General features: G+C 40.3%; 1 protein-coding gene across 6 annotated transcripts in view; it reads right to left on the minus strand.

Annotated features, from left to right (window-relative positions):
• Window positions 1-22,543, minus strand: part of tbc1d1 (TBC1 (tre-2/USP6, BUB2, cdc16) domain family, member 1) — a 48,765-nt gene extending 26,222 nt beyond the window's left edge. For 3 of the 6 annotated variants that reach the window (XM_042084772.1, XM_042084771.1, XM_042084769.1), the window contains exons 1-6: window positions 22,458-22,543; window positions 21,662-21,783; window positions 20,649-21,053; window positions 8,002-8,508; window positions 288-377; window positions 53-157 (exon numbers count right to left, since the gene is read on the minus strand). In XM_042084772.1, coding sequence (XP_041940706.1) covers window positions 53-157; window positions 288-377; window positions 8,002-8,508; window positions 20,649-21,053; window positions 21,662-21,724 — 1,170 coding nt within the window. In that variant the 5' untranslated portion in view covers window positions 21,725-21,783; window positions 22,458-22,543. Of the gene's footprint in view, window positions 1-52; window positions 158-287; window positions 378-8,001; window positions 8,509-15,558; window positions 15,798-20,648; window positions 21,054-21,661; window positions 21,784-22,457 lie in introns of those variants that run through there. The other 3 variants (XM_042084773.1, XM_042084770.1, XM_042084774.1) reach the window with 3 other exon arrangements.
• Window positions 22,544-22,579: the final 36 nt, after the last annotated feature.

A 22,579-nucleotide genomic window follows, 5' to 3' on the forward strand; every position in this document is an offset into this window, starting at 1 on the left:
CTAATCCAAACTCCACACCACCACACAAACAAGCCACCCATCTTTGCTTTACCAGAGACTCATCTGTACACTGGAACACATAGCAGACAAACTGGCAAGTCCCACTTTCTGAGGACTCCCTGCAGATGAAGCCAAAGTGATCCACATGTCTAATGCCCTAGGGAGAGATTGTTGTCATTTCGGTTAGAGAGGGAGGTACACATACCAATATAAAGTTTTAAAAACCACATGGGCAATATGCAAGAAACTTGGAAGATTACAAGATAATCTAAATTGCATTAGCATACCTGAGAGCAGAAGGAGATCTCTCTGAAGCTTTTCTCTATGGCCACCTTCTTAGTGTCAGGGCTCACCAGGAATATCTGTGACCTCCCAACCTACACATGTTGATACACACAGTGATGGCAAACATGTGATTCTGTATTATTGAGGGAAATGTTTTTTAGTTTCAGACAAAGACAGGGAGATACATTTGTGCTGTGTGGATTGTGGTAGCTTTTAAACCAATCATATCAATGTTTAGTTAATCAAATCTTCCACCATGTTTTATTTCCATTCATCAAAACAAGCATAAGGGAACTACTGTTCAGAGTGAGACTGTACCTTTTTCTCTTTTTCCCCCTCTCTCTCTCTCTCCGTCTGTGTGTGTGTGAGTGAGTACGAGTGAGTGTGAGAGAGAGAGAGAGAGAGAGAGAGAGAGAGAGAGAGAGAGAAAATGTGTGTGTGTGTGTATGAGTGAGAGAGAGAGAGAGAGAGAGAGAGAGAGAGAGAGAGAGAGAGAGAGAGAGAGAGAGAGAGAGAATGTCTGTATGTGTGTGTGTGTGTGTATGTGTGTGTGTGTGTGTGTGTGTATGTGTGTGTGTGTGTATATGTATGTCTGTGAGTAAGATCCTTTGCTGTGGATTAATCGGGAGATTTCATTTGGATGATATCATTGCTGAGTAAGAGGGTTGGTTTTGTTGAGCATGTTTGGGGAAGTTGCAAGTACTTGTTGAGAGAAACCAGAAGTGACTTGCAATGTGTCATGGCTATGTCTCACAAGCTATACTGACAGATGAGTTTTTGTCTAACTTCCTAACTTAATAAACTACTACAGTGTCATGTGGAGATGTTATACTGTAGGAGCATGCTCGATTGAAAATAATAAATACATCAGTAGATCTTCTCTACAGATATATTGGAAGAATAAATTCTGCTATTTTTACATGTGTTTACATTTTATACTAAATCACCATTGCTCCCAACAATAGAACTCACTCCCAAAAATGATCTTGCATGATTTGTATGAATTGTACTTCAAATCCCTCAAATCTCAACTTCAAACATCAAACATCACACTGTGTGCCATTTCCAATATTCTTTTATCTATTGTTTTACACTGATGTTTCTAGTGACCCTTTACTCTACTGTTATGTTGATATTTAATGCAGCTCAGGGCCCATATGCACAAAGAATCTTATGGCTGAAAGTTACTCCTAACTGGCCAATTTACAAGAAACTATATAAAAAAGCACATGTGCATGTCAGTCTTTAGGACTTGTTTTTGACAGAGTAATTAACAAAAGCCCCTTAGTGCAAAAAGAGTAGCACCTAGGTCTAGGAGAACAGCGAGTTGAAAGGAATAACTCACTGCAACCAATTTACAAAAAATTGTAAAACAGAGGTTTCCCAAATTGCTTTGGAACTTAGGCTTATAACCTGTAGCTTAAGTGAATCTGCATAAGAGGTGTTAATCAGGAAAAGATCTAGAATATCAGGAATATATCTACATGGGAGTAAGGAATCAACCTCAGAGTCTACCGTGTTCCAGCGCCATGCTGATACAGTGGCCGATCAGACACGCTCCTCTGCGTCATTCACGTTTTCACATTTAAGTGGCAGGGTGGCCAGAAGATGAAAAGGAGAAGAAATCAGTAAAAAGTACGTTTGAGAGGAATGATTTCATAAAATGGAAGAATGTATCGGTTGTATTGTATATTTACCACTATTAACAATATTAGGCTAACCCTGTCCATAACTGTACAGTACAAGCTGACTTCCTGGGCTTGAAATTTGCAGCACGCGAATGAACATAAGATGCTGTGAAAGCAATTTATTTAACATTAAATCTGACTGTGATCACAAGCTTGTTTTTAAGCCTTCTACCACTAATCAACCAAACGCCAAGGGTATTGCAATCAAGCTTGTACATGAGAACCGCCATCAGCCATAACATTGGTGTATTTCTATTAAAGGTCACATATTATGAAAAGTTCACTCAGTATGTATGGGTATCTGGCATGGCTACCAATGCAAAAACATAGAAATAACAGAACCCAGTCATTTTTTGTATGGGCTGCCTAGGTCTGGAAACATGAGATTAAGAGACAGGAATGAGACATACAGAACTTGTCCCTTCATGACATCAAGAAGGAAAGCTTGTTGAACAAAACCACCTAGATTTGACCTTGATATGGAAGTCTCTGCTCATGACTGAAGAACAAACGGGCAAAGGTTTGCTTTTATCCTGCAAGCTTGGGACCTGTTACCAAAATGTCGAATCAAAGCCATCGTACAATATGCTTGTGTTTGTTAAGGTACAGAAACACAAACAGGCCACTCTGAACATGGCTCTTTAGACAGGGTTGAAAACGGCATTGTAGTGCCTCTTCGTTTTGGTATTTTGACCAAATCCCCCTTTATACAGACCAGAGGCAGTGCCAGTCACCACATATGCTAAGATCTTGGTTCTATAGAGTTAGGAATGTGAATTGTGGGCACAATGTCATGATCTTCAAACCCTTCTGACCATTTCAGGTACATATTTAGCATTTTTCAGCATTCCAGTCTGGAGAAAATCGACCTTATATCAGGTGTGTGCCTGTTATTTATTCTGCTGCTGTTGGCCGGTTGCTAGCTGTCTGACAGGTGGAACGTCATCAATACGTCAACGACACGCCTCTTTATGCAGACAGGAATCGATCCCCATTTCGCACCCATAGACATAAACTACAACGAAGTATATTGCTCCGCCTATGTAAAATGTTTGGCTATAGTTTCTAAATCGAAAGTGGCTTGGGTAAACGGCAGTGGCAACGCCTGCAAATTTAAAAAATTGCAGTCAGTAGCATGTGTACATTTATTTACAGCAATGGTAGGCCCACATACATTGTTTCTTGACTGCTAATGCTGTTTATTGTCAGTTTGTAAAGTTTAGGTGAAATAGGAAGTAACGTTAGTCCTTGATAATCCCTGATCAATGTGATTGAAATCATTGGTCCAGCCTAACCAAAGTTAAGCTATGTCTACGCCCGTCACCATGCGTAGCGTTGGAAAGATTTCCCAGTCGTGAGTGACCAGACACTATCCACTTCGTGAAAAGAGTTTGGTTTACCAGGCTATAAAATATGTGACCTTTAATAAAGTTGGTCTCAGCAGCCTTTCTGAATAGAATTTAGAAAAAAACTTACTTCATATGAAATTCTGTACTTAATGCAATGTAATAATATGAAATACTCTATTAACACATTTAGTTTGTAATGTTAGTGATCACTACTACTACTACTACTACTACTACTACTACTACTACTCCTCTCAGGAATATTTCCGTCTGAATGAAACTCCTTCACTCATTCTCTCCATAACTTCTAGTATTTCCAGCTAAAACAACTATTCCCCAACATATCATCTTCATTGACCCCAGCTGGGGGGTGGCGGGGGGGGTATTGGTGCTACATAGCGAGTTATCCTGGCAGCTACAAAGCTATGCCATGGGGGCAGATTTCAGACTGTGTCTGTGCCACTTAACTGTGCATACACCCCAAGAACGACTGGAGCGTCAAAACTTGCCCTAACGAACGGAAGTCATTCATTTTATATGAGAGCCGGCGTCTCTTGCCGGGGATTCCAGCGGATGTCTGGAATACCTCCTAGGTTCAAGCATCAAAAAAAGGGCAGTCAGAACAAATGTAGACGCTCTAGTCATTCTTGGTATGTATGCACAGTAATAGACTCACAATGTTATTACAAGTGAACAGGATCCTTAGGAGACACTACTATGTGTGTATCCCTCAGTAATTATGAAGAAACAGTATAAATCCAGCATTTGGCCTTTACAAAGAGTGACCGAGGGAGACAGAGGTATGACCCTGTGTGTATCACTAGAATGGACAGTACTCCACTGAGGAACCACACATGAAAAGTCTTGAGTGTGTGATCTCTTGATGCTGGTGAAAGGCTGAAAGAACAGCAGCTCCTCAGAGGACCAAGAGTCAAGAAAGGAAAGTAAAGTAGTCTGCAACAAAGTCTGTAGTTGGTGCTATATATATATTGGGGCAGCCGTGGCCTACTGGTTAGCGCTTCGGACTTGTTGGGGTTGCCGGTTCAAACCCCAACCAGTAGTAACGGCTGAAGTGCCCTTGAGCAAGGCACCCAACCCCTCACTGCTCCCCGAGATTATATATATATATATATATATATATATATATATATATATATATATATATATATATATATATATAAGTATATAATATATATGTAACTGACTATGTAACTGTTGTTAGGGTACCATGGCAACTTATACTCTATGAAACCACTTCCGCAACTTGAAAGTCAGGAGCTGCAACTTACTCAATTCAGTGTTGATTTAGTACAACTACTAGTAAGCAATTTATGAAGAACGGAGCCCTGCTGTATCTCTCCTAAACTCCTAGGCTAGGCCTAAGGAAACCCAGCTGAAGTGGCATTAATACCATCAGAGAGAAATGACCTTGACTGGGTGTTATAGTCAGTTATGCCCATGTCAGAGAATCTGGCTTGAATTGTGCTTAAACAGTGAGAATTTTAGAAGAGACTCAACTCAAGTCTTCCTGTTTCCTGCCAAAATGCTGAGCATTTCCTGCCATCCTGAAATATAGGGGCAGAGGGACACAAGGCCGGCCAGGACATCATAACAAGATTGAGTCAACGGAATGGGATAGTGTTGGTAATGTGTGGGCTTTTGGGAAGTTGTTACTGTAAATAACGTAAAACGAGTGATTAGATAGATAGATAGATAGATAGATAGATAGATAGATAGATAGATCAAATTTGTGAGCTGTGTGGCAGATGTGAAAACATGATTTAGAAAAACACATTTGCATTTATCTCCAGCAGGGTTGATTACTACAATGGGCTTTTCACAGGCCTTCCTAAAAAGACTAAGCTTATCAAACAGCTTCGGGTGACGCAAAACGAAGCAGCTAGGATTCTCATGAAAACTAAAAGAACTGACCACATTACTCCAACACCTTCTCGACCTCTCAGGTCTCAGGAAAAAAACTGTTAGTAAAACCTGCTGTTAGAACTAAACATGGTGAAGCAGCTTTTAGCTGCTATGCAGTTCAGCTCTGGAACCAACTTTCGGATGACTCCAAAAAGGCCCCAACTGTCACCAGTTTTAAATCTAGCCTTAAGACCAAACTGTTCTCATATGCCTTTTGCTAACTGCACTGAGTTACAAATTCTGAATCGGTCTTTAAATTATTCTACTTTTTGTCTTTTATTTTGTCTTTTTAATTATCCTTTATTTTTGAATGAATTGACCTTGTGTGCTTTGATCTTTACTCTTTAAACTTTTCTTTGACTTTTGCCCTTCTATGTTTTTATTTGCTATTACTGTTTGCTTTTGTTTATGTAAAGCACATTGAATGACCTCTGTGTATGAAATGCGCTATGTACTGTAAATAAACTTGACACAATTGGCACATTGTCAGGTGTGAAAGCAATTATTTCATTTTGATGAAGCCCAATATGCAACAATAGACACAGTCCTTCACAAAAACAGCTCCTATGCTCATTAGCAACCTACAGTATCTATCTTGAATGCAATACAAGCACTGTCCGTCATGGGCAAACAACTGCTTGAAAAATGGTAATGCAGTGGTAAAGGGTGATTTATTCCATGGTTGTTTGAGTGTGTGTGCGTGTGTGTGTGTGTGTGTGCTAAGCCAGATTTAAGTGCCAACTCGGTGAGAGAGTGAGAAAGACAGGAGAGAAAAAACAACAGAATGATGGTAGTCTTAACAGAACGAGCTCTACGCCTGCATACCAAGATGTTTCCAATACATAGTCACCTTTTGTGGAGCACAACTCATGTCATCTTCCAGTCTTAACCACACAACATACCAGCCCCTGATCATAATGTTTATATAACCACAGAGACAATTGTATACAGTGTCTATATGATAGTATGTCCATCTTATACAACGTCAGTGACTTCTTTAGGGTGGTATTTGTTTTTCTTGTGTGCTTGCATGTGTCGGTGCACAGACTAGGGACTTCTCAGTAAATCACTCAAAGGCACAGTATTTCCATGCCACCCCTCTAAACAACCTACCAGCGCTCTTTTAAAGTCAATAACATGTTACAAAGCAGGATTATTTGATATCCTTTGATTGCATTCTGTACCAAATTAGCAATTGGTTCCACCTCTTGTTGTTGCTGCATGGTTACCACAGCAGCCTGTTTGTGGTTCTAATCAGGGCCCTTAATCTAAGTGGTCCTTGTGTGCGCTTATTGCTATTTATTCCATTTAATTACAAACACACCTTAATTAAAAACAAAGCTATAAGTGTCCACTAGTAAGAAGGATGAAATTATTAGTTCAGCAGGAAAAGTTTAAAGGTGCTCTAAGCGATGCTGGGCAACGTCACTTCTGTAGACTTTCAAACAAAACAGAGAGCTAGCTCGCTACTTCCTCCCCCTCCCTCTCGTGCTGCTCCCGTGCAATTGAAACTCTCCTAAACGCGCATCTCGTCTGTGATTTGCTGGAACAGTTTGTTATGTTTTCATGGGCTAGGTTTGCCCAGGTTGTTTTTGTTGCCGTTCTTGGAGCCTGGGCCCACTTCCCCGATAACGACGGAGACACGCTCTTAAGAGGGTTTTCTACGATTCATCTTACGATCGTTCGTTTGGTTTTTCCGACTGTTTCCCGAACATGCTCGTAGTGTGAACGCGCATGCACTGCTCTTAAGATGCTCTTAAGGGGAGCTGTCCACGTTAATAGTTCTGAAATATCCTCTGATTTGACGGTGATGTCAGGTGACTGCACGTCACAGCTATAGGCCTACCATTTGATCTTCGGATCTACACATTAATTCACATCAATACGAAAATAGAAACACTTTGACATCTGCATGTAAGCATCCCAAGTAGGTTATATACCACACAGAGACATAAATAATTGTAATTATTTTAAGATTAGATTGTTGCACCATGCAATAATTCTTCGCGGTGCCACTTAAGAACACGTTTGAAGATAAGAAAGAAGTCGAGTAAGAAAGAGAGGAAATGTATAGGCTTAGATTTTGATGCAGTAGGCTACAGACTAAACCACATGTTGCTTTCTCTGCTTTTTACCTCATAGGCCTAATAAAATATTCACTTAGCAAAGATGTCAAACTATTCTGGCAACGTCTCGTTTCATAACTTGATTGCATTTTTGTCCGCTTTTCATCACATTATTATGACCATTAAATGTAGGCTATTTTGCACGCTAAAATCTGATTCATCACAGGAAAACACAATAAAGAATGGGAACGTAAATTGGATTATGTATTCTAAGTTGTAATTCCTCTGTATGTCCTGTTGGTGACCTCAGTGAGAAGTACTGTTAAGACGCTCTTAGCCGGTAACGAGTACTCTGGAGCACTCGTAGATCTACGAGTGTTTTCACGATGCTCTTAAGCTACGATGGTTTCGGGAAACAGTTGGCAAATCTTAAGACGTTCGTAAGAGGGACTTTACGACGCTCTTAGGCTTAAGATGGTTTCGGGGAAGTGGGCCCTGGGCTGTCCACAGAGATCGCGTTTTTTTTACAGTGTATTTAGGACACAGACAGCTAGCGGTTGGTTAGGTGCTATTTGCAAGAAGTGACATAACATGTTTTACCCTAAAAAACGTGAGGCATCGCTTAGAACACCTTTAATGATTATGTTATAATCATTAGTAATTAAAACATTAAATGCTTTACATGGTGCCTACCGTGAAGAGCATGGTGCGATTCTCAAGAATGCTGGTGGGACGGACTCCACAGGCCCCAGGGACAATTCTGTTTTGCAGCTCTAGCGAAAGGCCATTCTCATCCTGAGCCTGCAGGGAAGAGAGGCTGGGGTCCCGCTGGAGGAACGCTGCCTTCCTGCTTAAGTTGCCTTCTCCAGCTCCCATCTGTACGCCATTAGTAGTCGGCTTGAGGGACAATACCCGTCTGATGCCTGCAGCCAACCCACCAATACCTTCACTGGCCCTGCTGAACTTCTCAATGCACTCATCGATTAGGGCAGGTGGAGCCTTGCGGTGAGCGACAACAACTCGCCCACAGAACAACACCTCAAACTTCTTGGCAAATGTGACTGTGTTAGGGGAGACAGTGTCACAGTGTTGCTTGTCATCGTGACAACTGGAACTAAGGTAACTGTCAGCAGCAGCAGACTCCTCCTGACGCTCAGAGCTCTTACTGGCCTGGCGCAAAGTACTGATGATCTCAGGAACCTGCAGAGGGGACAGGGAGCATGGATATAAATGCGTGTTGGGAAATGTTCCTCAAAACTTCAAACTCAAATGCAACATGTGATATATTGGTACTTATAGATACTAATACTGTAGGTAATATTCTGAAACATTGTCTACGCTGTTAATATTGTTTTCCTCTGTTGCCTTTCACATAAATCAGGTGATACTGGCACATTCTGTCATCTCACAAAATTATGAAAAGAAGCTCTTGAATTCAGACTTCATATAGATCAGATAATAGCTTAATGTCTATTCTTAGCTCCATAGCTCTTCAAGTGAAAGCCCATTAATAGTATCAAAACACTATAAAAGCAACATGGTCTACTGGTTAGCGCTTCGGACTTGTAACCAACATTATGAATATTTGAGGAAATCATGGATGAGATCAATAACTAACCTACTCAATCACTACTTACTACACATTTTCTTAAACACAAAATCGGCCAGAAGGAAAACAAGACAAGTAAAGCATGCAAACAGAGATGGAACAGATGTCTGACTTCCCCTGTGCATGTGATGTTTACACCCTTTGAAGAAAAAAAAAATGACCTTCCTCCTCTACTGTGCCTGAAAATTACTCTACACTGTAGTTCTCACTTGGTTGAGTTGAGAGTCATAAACAGTTAAACATTCACTTGACAATCGAACAGCACAGTCAAGAACAACAGGAAACAACCCAAGAAACTGCTGAAATGGAATCTAGCCATAGCTGTCCATTGATTTCCAACCTAACAATAAAAAAATGAATCAGCAAAGGATCTGTTTATAGTCAAATTAAAATATTTGATCAAACCATTTCAACAATGGTAAAGGCTTGGGAACGAAACAGGCTCCTATTTTATTACTAGAATTGAATGACTCAACTGACATTCAAAACACAGAGCTTAATGTCAATGCTTAATGTTAAAATGTCATTCAAAATTTTGCTTACTTCCAAAGTGGTGATTTATAGGACAATGCATAAAACAAAATAGAATAGTCTACTTGGCCAAAGACAAATGACATACCCCTTCACCTGCAAAGTCATTGGCTTTTTTAAATGGCAACAAAAACATAAGTCATAGAACGACTTTCCAATTGTTTATTTTTTTTCCAAATGGACTCCCGTACAGTCTGCTCTCAAACAGAAGTTGTGTTATTTTAGGAAGTGTGTGTAGTTCCTCAGTAGGTCAAACCTTGTTTCTGTTATTTTTAATTACAATGATGTAACACACTGACCCACATTAGACTATAAACCAACTGTTGAAGCTGCAGTTTCATGGGGAATGTCTGTGAGATCCAAAAGATTGTTCTATCCACACCATTCTCTAAAAACCTGCACTGAGCTCTCACTCATTCACAGAGGCGTAGTAAGTTTGTAAGTAAGTTCTACCTCAACTATCACATGTGGTGTTTCCAAAAGCTTAATCCCAGAATCGATATTGTTTTCACATGTTACCTCTAAGCCAAAGAATTCATTATCACATCTCTTTTCACTGTTATGCTGATAAGACTCAGCTCTGCCTAATAGTGATACCAAACATGCTTAACAAGCTGGCTGCTTTACGAGATTGAATTGTCGATGTGAAGGATTAGATATTTTCTACAGCTAAATTCAGACAAAACGGAAATGCTTTTAATTAGCCCTCAAATGGTCTTCCACAGCCTTTTCTTGGAATTTAAGTATAAGTATATATACTCTTTTGACCGTGAGGGAAATTTGGTCTCTGCATTTAACCCAATCCGTGAATTAGTGAAACACACTCAGCACACAGTGAACACACAGTGAGGTGAAGCACACACTAATCCCGGCACAGTGAGCTGCCTGCAACAACAGCGGCGCTCGGGGAGCAGTGAGGGGTTAGGTGCCTTGCTCAAGGGCACTTCAGCCGTGCCTACTGGTCGGGGTTCGAACCGGCAACCCTCCGGTTACAAGTTCAATGCGCTAACCAGTAGGCCACAGCTGCCCCTTTAGCAGGATATACCAAGCTTGCTTCCAGGAAGTCCCGGGACTTAGACTTAAACTTTGAGCAGTATTTAAAAGAATCAGATCGATGTTCTGATCATCAAAAGGACACAAAGAGAATTATGCCTTTATCTCTTCAATATTTTACTATTGTAGCACTTTATTCACGTGTAAATAAATAATCCATTAGCCGATTGTACACCGTTCAGAATTTGGCAACTACTTTAATTCTGGCCACTCTACACTGGTTCACATAGGTTGCTAGGTTACAGGGACGCTGGCGAGACACGCCGCTCCGTCTGGCATCATGTTTTTGTTTGTTTTTATGTAATGTTCGTAATTTTATGTACGTCATGTTTATTTTTTTATTGGTTTGTCTAGTTGAGCTGACCTGCGAGCTTCCATGCCAACTGCAGACTTGGGCCTCCGACATCCTTCCATCCATCCGTGAGCGGTGCAATTCACTGTCTGGTCTAGGGGATCTCTCGGGACAGCTGGACCTAGGCGAAAGATCTGCCGTGGCTGCCGAGCTGTTGCTGACCTGCGAGCTGCCATGCCAACTGCAGACTAACGTTAAAGGTGAAGAACTGCAATCTCACGGAGCAACAAACGGTCGCTGTTAAAAGTCCACCGAGTTGCGGATCTACAAGATCGCCCACGACTTTTCAGACTGTGCTTCTAGTGATCTCCAGACTGCAGTCTACAAGGCCCAACGTTAACGTTATCTCCAGACTGTCAGTGAATTAGGGGTTTGCACGGACGTCACGTTCTGGCCGGTAACCATGGTAACCCATCACGCGCAGCCATATTGGCGATACTCAGTGAATGAAGTACAATGGAGTATTATGCACTTTGGATATCTTACGTGATTGTAGCCGTGTCTAAACAACAGAAAAGCTCATCAAAATGCGTCTAAGATGCAAAGCCATGTAGGACAGGACTTGGACCACAAGAAAATGCGCGATATTTCGAGAAATTACGGTTTATTGGCAGCGCAGATCCATGAGTTGGGTGAGGGAGACGAAGTACCAAGTTCAACCACAAGCGCCCCCCTTCCTCTGATAACTTCTGACATTATTCTCCTTTCTCCCTGGTTTTTTAATAACTTTTGGAAGTCGATACCTACACCAGATGTTTTTCTCAGTCGGACCTATTGGTACAACCTAAAACACGGCAATAATTAACCATTTTCCTTGACGATGTTTGGGATTTACTTCAGTGCCTAATGCTTTCTAATGAGGCGAGTATTTCCAATATGGCGACGTCCAGATCTGATGACACGCCGTGCAAACCCCTAATTCACCGGGTTGGTCAGTTGTAAAGAACTTTGTTGGCGTTGCATCGGTTGTGAAGACACAGCTTTGTGCGCAGTTTTCACGGGTCATCATTGCCCTTGGACATTTTCAGCTGGTTTGGAAATTGGACTAATTTTAACATCACTTTTCCCCCTTTTTAAATGTATTTTCTTTTTTTCTTTTTATTTGTTTTGTTGTCTGTCATGTCTTGGTGTCACGGGTACGCTGGCGTAGTCCGTCCAGCATTTTTTTGTATTTGTTATTTTTTAAATGTATTTGTCATGTCTTGATGTCATGGGCACGCTGGCGACTACGCCGGTCCATCCGGCATCTTTTGTCTTTTTGTTATGTGTCTTGTTTGTGGAGCGCTTCAGGTTGCACTCTGTGCATGTTAAATGCGCTTTAAAAATAAAACTGACTAGTGGCTTCTTCATTGTGCTCAGGTTTGACTCTACATTGGTTACCAGTACATTTTGGAATTGATCTTAAAATTCTTTTAATTACTTACAAGTTGGTACATGGTCTGGCGCCTGAATATATCAGTGACTTACTGACCCACTACTGTCTAACTGCGCCCCTCAGATCCTCCAACCTGGGCCTTTTGGCTATTCCAGATTGTAGATTAACAACTAGAGGTAACAGTTTTTTTTTTTTTTTTGCAGTTAGGGCCTCTGTGAACAGCCTCCCCTACAGCACTATGTCTACTGCATCATTATCATCCTTTAAAACATGTCACTTTGCCTTATAACTAAATAAATGAGTGTCCCTGTGCTACAGAGATCTCTTCCCTTGTGCATTGCTTGTCCCACTCCTGAGAAGGGCCAGACTGTCAACAGTAGTGTGGTGGTGGAACTACTCATTTGTCATTTGTAGCAGTGCGGTTACTGCCCATTAAAGCTGCATGCTTCAAAATGCTTTGGGAGTAGACTTCCTGCATTGGGGCCTTAAAGTGTACAAAGAGCACATTTCTGCTGGATAAATGTTCTTGAGTGAAATACTGTTTTCTTAAACGAACAACCTAAGGACCAAAGACCAAATAGAACATAACCAAAGAACAAGAAAATAACAAAACATATTTTGACTAATGCTATCAGTTTATGCTCAGGACCTCTGAATATCAATGAAACTGATGAATAAGCAACTCCCTTATAGTTTGTCATTCAGGTAGGTAGGAAGTTCTGGATTTTGCCTGAAACAGATACAGTATCTCTGTATTGCATGTGTTCTGCATAACTTTTTCCATAACCTGTAAGTCGATGTAACATGTTATGAGGCACTAACTTGCGTGGATACAAAAACAAACAGCCCAGTCTAACAAGCTTAAACCTTAACAAAATATTAACAAACTATTTCAAGTTGATGACAATAACTCCCCTTTGCAAATGTTATGAACAGAGAGCCGTTTGTGTTTTGCTACTAAAAAAAGGCACCAGCTTGATGCCAGTTTAATGCCATTTGCCCAGGAACATCTTCACACAGTCTAACACTTGAGGCTAATCAAGGGCACACGGTGTCTGAATAAGGTCTTTGTGTCCCGGTGCAGAGCCACTCCCTCTTACCAAACAGGTACCATGCTGCCAACGTCGGGCTGGCTTGGGAGACCTCATTGCAGTCACTCAGGCAGAGGCCGTTCAAAAGAGCAAAGCATGTAAGATGGTGCTGTACAGTAGCTTCAACAGCCTATCTTCTGAAGAAGTGGTGCTAAAACAGCTTTCAATAACTTCAGTGACATCATGTGAACCATCACATTCAGCACTTTAAATTATCTTATGAAGTGTAGTTTCACAATCAGGGTAAGCAGATTCAGGCTCAAAATAAACCTTGATTTTTTTCTTTTTTTTGCACTGTCTGTACAAACTTTCAAACTTTGCCCGTACCTGTAGAGAACCTAGGCCTACAACATGCGCCTGTGAGCATGACATTCTGTGGTTTAACAAAAAAAAAACAGTAACCTATAAAGTGGACATCCATTAACAGCTGGCAAGAGCTGTCAATTTCACAGCCTTAGTAAAGTTAGCAAAAGCAGATCTACACTGACCTACACACATAGCCAGGTGAAACAAATAGCCTAACTAGCCTAGACCTCATTGGCTGTGTTGTAAGAGATTACAAAAATGCAGATGAAATACTGCACAGTTAAACAGAGCAGAGATTCCATTCTTAGTACAACTTCTAGCCTACAATATTCTGAAGATCAGAGCTTCTCTCACACGGTATGCTTCACAATCCCTTGTGTAAGCTCTAGTTATTTCTTTTGAGGAATGTTTATGAACTTAATACTACTACTACTACTACAACTAATACAAATAATAATAATAATAATAATATCTGATATTAATGTATGCATATGCAATTGCTATGGTGTTGCACTGTGCAGAAACATCTCTATCAAATGTTCTTGTACAAAAGCATCTGCTATACCAAATGCCTCCTTTAAAATATCTCATAGCCCAATTCATCTTCCCATACACCTTCACAGTGCATAGACCCTCAGGACATTTTAACAACAAGTTGTGCACTGTGGAAATTCAACCCAGTAAACCTTTACTCCACATTCAGCAACATGTGATTACAGCTCCTTAGAGCAGCAAAAACAATTTGACTCATTGTTTTAAATAGGCTTACATGTCATGAGCTGCTATCTCCCAGAAACCTTCGTCTTTTGTACTAAAGTCAGTATACACTTTGTATCTTTGCTGATTTCGATACTTCATTGCTAACTTCCTTTCTCTCCAACTAACCAGTGGGTTTCAGTCATCAAAATGCAATATTCTCCTATTCCCCTATGTGTGGACACTGGATGTTTCCAAATACTGACAGCTATTAATCATCACTGTATGATTATTTTGATCAATACTGTGGTTATTCAATATGATTACTTATGCAGTGTTTCCCCTAGGACTTTTTCTGCAGCAGTGCTGTTGGGCTTGTTGTAGTAACTAGTAACTAGTGCTAAAAGGCTATTAAGGGCTTGAATTGAGACTTGCACTCTAACTTTTGGACCAAAATATTTTTCATTTTAAAAGTATGATGAGTGCAATTCAGATTTGGATTCATCATATTATTTCAAGGGGCTGAACCTTCACTTGAACTTCTCAGGCACCACCTTGGCCAGAGAATGTAAAGGCAACAACCTTAAGGTTCCAGACTTTTTCACACAGTGGCATGTGACAACGTTTCAACAATTCGCAACCTGCAGACTTTTTATAACTTTGCACATATAATCAAGGGATGCTAAATATCTTCCAATTGCGTGTCCGAATTCCTCTCGCTAAATTTCTATAACATTAAAATGTCGTAACGATTCTGACGTCGTCACTTATATTTTAACTGGCGAATAGAAACGCCTGGTTGCATTAACGCAACTAAATCGTTGAACTTTCATCAGACAGGTTTCCAAAACATACAATACCTATCTAGCGAATACCAATCCCTATACGTTGGTTAAATTGCTTTCAGTAAAGTCAGTCAACAACCTAACTTTTGACAGCATTGTGACAATGAAACTCGAAAACGATGTTCACGTCTGTATGGTAAGGATGACACAAAGGTAATCAATTGGTTGCTTAAAATAAATACAATATCCTGTCTGCTATTTCGTGATATTATTTCAACAATTTGGCAATCCACCGGGAAACCGTGCTGTTCCCAAACTTTCTCTGTAGCCTGATTCTCGAAAACACGTTAGCTAGCTAGCATAACTTCAGCGACGTTAGCCAAGTTAGCTTATTTTCCCTAACAGAACGGGAACCGCCCGGCAGAAGTAGGTAAACTTATTCAGATACTCACGGCTTGTTGTTCTATTTTGACATCTTTTCGCAGTAAGTTAAACCTTAGGAGCCGGGCTTTCATCCCTTCAGTTAGGGACATTTCCTCAAGAGCAATGTCCACAGTTTAGTTTACATTCAATTGTTAATTCAAACACTTTTCTGTCTCTCCTCCCATGCCATTCAGATCCTCGAGCACTAAAATTTCAGTCACCCGCTGTTCCTCATCCAATGGTATGTCAGAAGCAGGGTCTGGACAAGAGGAAGTCGGGAGTGATGGAAATGTTGGTTGCAGTAGCCACTGTCCATGACAAATAATGTCAGGCTATTATGATCCTCCTCTGAAAAGTTGTGAACAAAGTTCCTTCTTGAAAAATAACCCTAAATCTAAAGAAAAATGGTTTAGCTGTGAAATTAAGAATTAATTTGATTGGATAGCCTACGCCTAATAATATGCCTATCATAGTATTGTAGGCCCATGGCATGTAAAAAAATCCTTGTCAACTCTGGCGATGGATGCATGGATTTTTGAGATAGGATAGCCCCATTTTGTTCTGGCTATTGCAAGATGGTTAGCCTATCTTTGTAGTAGATCATCAGACAAGGAAACAACACAGTAGCCTGGTAGGCTAATACCAGACTCAGTCACTTCATGAAGAGAGTCTGGCCTCTCATGATTGGGAAACATTTCCAACTCCAGCATCGTAAGGGGCGTACACTTTGCATTAACTTTAAAATCATTAGTCTAGCCTAACCAATCGTTGACCAGGCATTTGTTACTTCTTTGCCTAACCTTTACAAACTGATAATAAACTGCACAGGCAGTCAGGAAACAGTTTGCCTCTGCTGTATATAGATGTACACAGTCTTCCAACTATTTTTTATATAAATTTGCAGACGTTGCTACCATTTACCATTTTGAAACTTAGCGTCATCCTAGTCTGACAGCCATAGGGTAGGCTACTCAATTCAGTCAGAATGTAATCTGCTTGCATTCTGATGTGATTATGGGGCGTTTCACCGATACAGGGCAAAAATGCTTCTGCATCTATTTAGTCTGCTCTGCACACAATTGGATAGAACTAACCAATCAGAGCAACGGAATAGCCTACCGTGAATCTGTAGGGAGAACAGCCAAAACATCCTTCCTCTCGACAAATGTATAATCGCTTTTTTTTTCTTTTTGTTTGCGCTCTCAATATTTTACAACAGATAGGGACATCTAAACATAGCTTTTTTTTTGTAGCTTTTTGTTGTAAACTAAATCAACCCAAACCATAGCCTAGAAATCTAGACGCACCCTAGCGGCGGCAAATTAATTTGCTCAGCCTGTACGTCTAGTATCAAACCATAGGGATTTCTATTGGCTGATGCCGTGGACGTCATCCAATCACAGCGCTCTATTTTGTTAGAGAGTCAAGGCGGGTTTAACAGGATAACGACAGTCCTGCGACGGTGAACAACAAGGAAGGTGGCTATGGCGAACGAAGAGCGGTTGTTTGAATCAGCGTTGGCGTCAACTTTGGAGGAGTTGGACTTTTTTTTTTTTTTTTGAAAGTTGAGCAACACAGTGCACTTAAGTCATTCCTTTCGAAGAAGGATGTATTTGCCGCTTTGCCGACCGGATACGGATATGGTCGTAGCGCTGGCCTATTGCATGCCTAGGCAGTTTGAAAGACAATTCTCTGCCCGCCCCTTGGATTAAGCGAGTAGAATGGTTCGATTCCAGACTACATTTCAATGATATAGGATGGCCCGCCAGGCTACCCAAACCCGGCTTCGGATGTAAATTCCGGATGTATGTTAATTTCTCTATTCGATCTCTGGAAAAATCTGTAGGCTAAAATGTTTTAGGACTTGCCTTAGGCTGACCAGCTCTGGCATGAATTGTGATCATACAACATTTCATTATAAGCAAACAAGAAAAAAAGGCTGTGTACCTATATATTTTAATTTCTGAGAGAAGGAACTACTCAACTCAGCCATTGCGAATGATACATTTCCAACCTAACAATAGTTTAACACACTTCCTTTTGCATGTAAGACAAAGATGACTAACTTATCACCGCTTACATTAAGCCAATTCAATTGCAAGTAGCCATCTTGTTTGAACATCTTGTTTGGGTGTCCGCCCAATTGGGTTTCTTTTGACTTCTTCGAGCCGGGGAAAATAAGCTTTCAGGCAGATAAAATTTGAGTTAAATGGTGACTATCTATGACAAAATTGCTGTTGGGCATTTTTTGTTTTGCTGAAGAGGGCGGGTTTTCGAACATGATTGGGTGGAAATCACTCCACCCAATCTGGCAACACTGCTTACTCGTAAGATGAGCACGATGGACAAATGGATCACAAGAGCACGATGGACAAATGGATCACACAATTAAGTCATAAACATTTCCATGGCAATAGAGATCTCCCCCAATCAAAGGCTCTGCTTTTACATGTAAGGATTTTGAGTAGCGTAGTGCTTTTCCATGAAATCACGAATAAAATACATTCAAGATAGATGCCCCATGAACTTTTGGTGTCTATTTGAGCGTACAATCGCTTAATCATACCACAGCTGGTTTTGAGTCTACCTTGGACGGTTATGATTTTATGGTTTATAATCCAGTTCTTAAAGGACAACATGAATTAAATTGTTACTTCAGGAATCTGAGTGGGCAGTAACTGTTGAGCTCTATAGTCGTGTGCCAGACTGGTATCTCACTGATAGAGAACCGGCCCTTTTGCACTGATAGAGAACCGGCCCTTTTGCACTGATAGAGAACCGGTTCCGTTCCCATTTGCAAACCAACATTTAAACCATTCGGAGCATTTCGACCAAACAAAAACGGTTCGGAACGTGGCATTTTGGTTCGAAGATGGAACCAAAAAATAGTTGTTTTTTTCCTGGAAACTGAAGTGGACATGTCATTCTACCGTTCAGAGGGAAAAGGTTAAAAGCATAAAAGAATAAAAGGCTAAAAGCATTTATGGGATTATGGGAGTTTTGGAACTGAAAACGGCCAATCACTTGGTCAGTAGTCAATGCAATTCAGCCATTCAGCACCAGTTTTTTGGAACTTTTAACTCTTTATATGGCTCTGGGCCAAACCAGACAGGACTCGTCTAAGTCAGAATCTCAAAAAATAGAGTTTAGAATAGCAGACAAAACGTGATTTATCTATACAGACCCACAGGGATTCTGCTGAGCCTAAAGCAGCCTTCACATACAATTGCCTACAACAACAGCACCACTGTGCTCTGAAGAACATCATAGTGGCTCCTACAAGGAATTTAATGTGGTTAGCATCAATGAGTAATAAGTGAGTTCAAAGTTACATTAATTACAAAATTACATTAATCGAGTTCAGAGCGAGACTGTTGTTTGCATTAGCAACATAATGGTTTATAGTTTTTAGCAGCGGGAATGGAGTCGCATCAAAATAAATTGTTATTTTGACTTCAAAATATGTCCTCAAAATATGCCCTAACCAATGCCGGGATCTTCTCAGGGACCTGAAAGGAGCAGACTGTGAGGCGTGGTTTCAAAGGTTCTAAACAGACCATATCGCTGCCTTCAGTTTTTGCTGTCTACAATTGATTGGCTACACTCTAAAAGATTTTGGGTTAAAAACAACCCAACTTTAATCCAACCACTGGTTAAATAGTGGTCTAATACAGCAATAGGTTATATTAACCTATCAAATTGGGTTATTGTGGTTGCCCATAGGGAAAATGTCCTATATCGGTCAACATCTTGGGATGGTCACAGAGATGGTAAAATACTAAGTACCTTGGCATTCATCTGAATCATAATTGATCTGACAATGTAAATACACTTCATAGGAAAGGACAGAGGAGCTTTTCTGCTGAGGAGACTGCTTGGATGCAGGGAGCCATCCTTTTTTGGAAAGAAACCTTTAGAATGAAGAAGAGTCTTCTATACACTCATGAAAAATAGTAGCGAAAATGGAAATACTCATGTAGCGTGCAGTAGTATTGACATTGGCAAGCATGTATTGGCTTCTGAATTGTATTGCATTGAACTCTTGGACAAACAAAGGCAAGTATAAGCATACCACATTTCAAAATGTTATGATATTGAAATTTGTCAGTTATAGCATCCCCTATGCAATGTGGTGATAATGCAATGTGTCAAATTTCAGGAAGTCTAAACCTTTACATCTATATTGGCAAATATCGAGTGGCAAATATCAAAAATGGTAGATGTTTGCATTGAACATTATTAATCAGTAGGTGGTGGCACTAATCCACAAATGGATTATAATGAGTTGGGTTAATGCACCTCCTAGTGGCCAACTTGTTTTTGCAGTTTTCGAGTTATTAAAATGTTGCAGCACACTTTAAGAACAAAGGTTCACAAAATGTGTCATACTTCCAATGAATGTAGCAGTGATACACTGTAAAATTGTGTGATGTCTGGAACTTGACAGAACAAGACATTGGCTGAAGCACTATTGCATTGAACATTGCAGTGCAACAGTCATAAAGGTTCATGATCAAAAAGATAATATGCAAAATAATAGAAATAAACATGATACTCTAGTTTCATTCCAGCTACAATATACATATATAAAAGTTAAGTATATATATATAAAACACACACACACACACACACAGAGCTTATTATGGTGCCACACGTCACTACATTCCAAGGTCTCTTAATCATGTCACTGGATCAGTACACAAAACAAACACTATAGAGGTCATGCACAGAGACATCCAGCCAGAGGTTACTGCAAGACCAGAGGAAGGGCTGTTGATTCTGTGTCATTTATATATACAGTACAGGCCAAAGGTTTAGACACACCTTCTGATTTCAATGTGTTTTCTTTATTTACATGACTATTTACATTGTAGATTCTCACTGAAGGCATCACAACTATGAATGCAAAGTGATTTGGCCCACAGATGAATATTTGCCAAGTTATGGCTTGCTGAATATGATATTAAATAAATAAAAAAAGCAACTTACCACCAAATGCAATAAATGTGATATAGATCTGATTTTTTGTTTTCAATTTGGTTCTCAGCATCATTGCTATATATATATATATATATATATATATATATATTTTTTTTTTTTTTTTTTTTTTTCTCCTCACCTTATGCTGGTCCTCACAGTGGAAGACATGGCAGGTAGCATGTCCCTCCTGTCGTGCAAGGCAGCAGAAGTAGCTGGGATCCTGGCTGTTGTGAATGAGTTTAGTGATTTGATGTGGCTGGTGCCGCCACAGAAGTGCATGCTGCAATGGATCCCATGGTTTCCCAGGGCCCGCGATGTCAAGAACACACCACACAGAAGTGGCTGTAATGTGGAGCATCACTGGTTGGTCCAAAATGCGTGATCCTGAGTAGGGCCATGAAGGAGATGTTGATCGATTTTTCTCCACAGTTTGTGGCTTTCTTATTTCAGCTAGAATCCATGGCAACATGGGCATGGTGGTAAGAGGGTGGACAGGGAGCGAGCCGACCATACACAGGCGGTACTGGACTTCTTCAGACTCAAGCTGTGCAGACAAAGAGGCACATACAGATTCATGAATCTTCACTTTCCCGTTCACTGTAGTCTTGTACAGGCTGATTCTCCCCTTCCACTAGCCATAGATGTTAATAAGGGAAACAGCATTTCTGATCAACCATAGACACAATCTAACGAAAGTTGAACATGATAGACTACTCAAACTTCAAGATTACAAAAAATAGCAATGATGCTGATAACCAAATTGAAAACAAAAAATCAGATCTATATCACATTTCTTGCATTTGGTGGTAATAAGTAGGCCTATACTCCAAAAATACTTATTTTAATAAAAGATGGAAATATACAAGGATACAAGGAAGTTTATTGTCACATGCATATAGTTACTGGAAGTAAGAAATGCAGTGAAATTATGTCTGGTGTCAGCCTATTTGTGCATTAATGGGGGGGGGGGGGGGTAAAAAGTGCAGTAGAAGAGGGGTTTAGTAGATTAAGTGGCAAGGGCTGCATAAAAAAGGTGGGGGAGGATTGGGATTGGGTGGGGGGCACCAACAAGGAGCACCCAAGAGCAATATAAAATATAAAATATAAAACTCTTCTTGAAAATTGACTAGGACAATTTTATTTCAGTCTTACCTGGGCCAGTGTGGAGACAAGGGTTGACTTGCTCTGCTTGACTTTGAAGCAAACTTCCTCCATGACCTCTCAGCTTGTGGAACTCTTAGCATGTGAATCCATGAGTCCAAACAGGAATGGACTTAAGTTAGAGAATTTTACTTACATGCAGGGGCAGTCCTTCATCTTGGCCATAATTTACTTTGGTTCATTCCTCACAAAGTGACAACAGATTAAGTGCAAGTTCTACACCATAAACATGCTGTCAAACAGTAACTAATACTGACAGCAAGAGCAATCACAGTAGCCTGCATACTGCAGTTGGTAAAAACAGTGAGCGTTATCTTTTCCCCCCTTTCTTTTCTTAGAATGGCAGGCAGGCAGGATCTTCGGTCACTGTCTCTCACATTTGGGCCCATTAAAAGCCGTTTTAAGTCGGTGTTTTTTCGGTCTTTTAGAGTCACATGTTACAAAATAGCTACAACAATGAAATGGTTTTACAGTAGCCTAATGTGCGAAAAATGAACCCGGCATTCTATGTTATCTGTAGTGTAGAGTATGGGCGTTTGCGTCCTTACGAGACGATCTGAAGCAAGTTACCATTGTTCGAAATACTTTGACAGTCAAGTAGCCTACGACCTAAACTAAACGAAATTAATTATTGAGATAAACTGGCTCTGTAATCCTTGTTTTAATGTGAGCTATTTGTAAATGGTCTAGTTAAATCGGGATCATATTTAAATCCCAATTGTTATTGACCGTGCCCTTACAAAAATAGTTTTCTCAATAGCAACAAGAAAATAAATCTATAGCTTACCTTTTTTTGTTTACAGCTCAACTACCATGCTTGTGCTAACGGAGCAGGTGTCTCCTGACCTCAAGGACATGACTGCTTCTTAACAGCCTACTACTCTCCCCTCCCTCCCCAAACATAACACA

Source organism: Alosa sapidissima, chromosome 1 (genome assembly GCF_018492685.1).
Source record: "Alosa sapidissima isolate fAloSap1 chromosome 1, fAloSap1.pri, whole genome shotgun sequence".
In the NCBI taxonomy this organism is placed as follows: Eukaryota; Metazoa; Chordata; class Actinopteri; order Clupeiformes; family Clupeidae; genus Alosa; species Alosa sapidissima.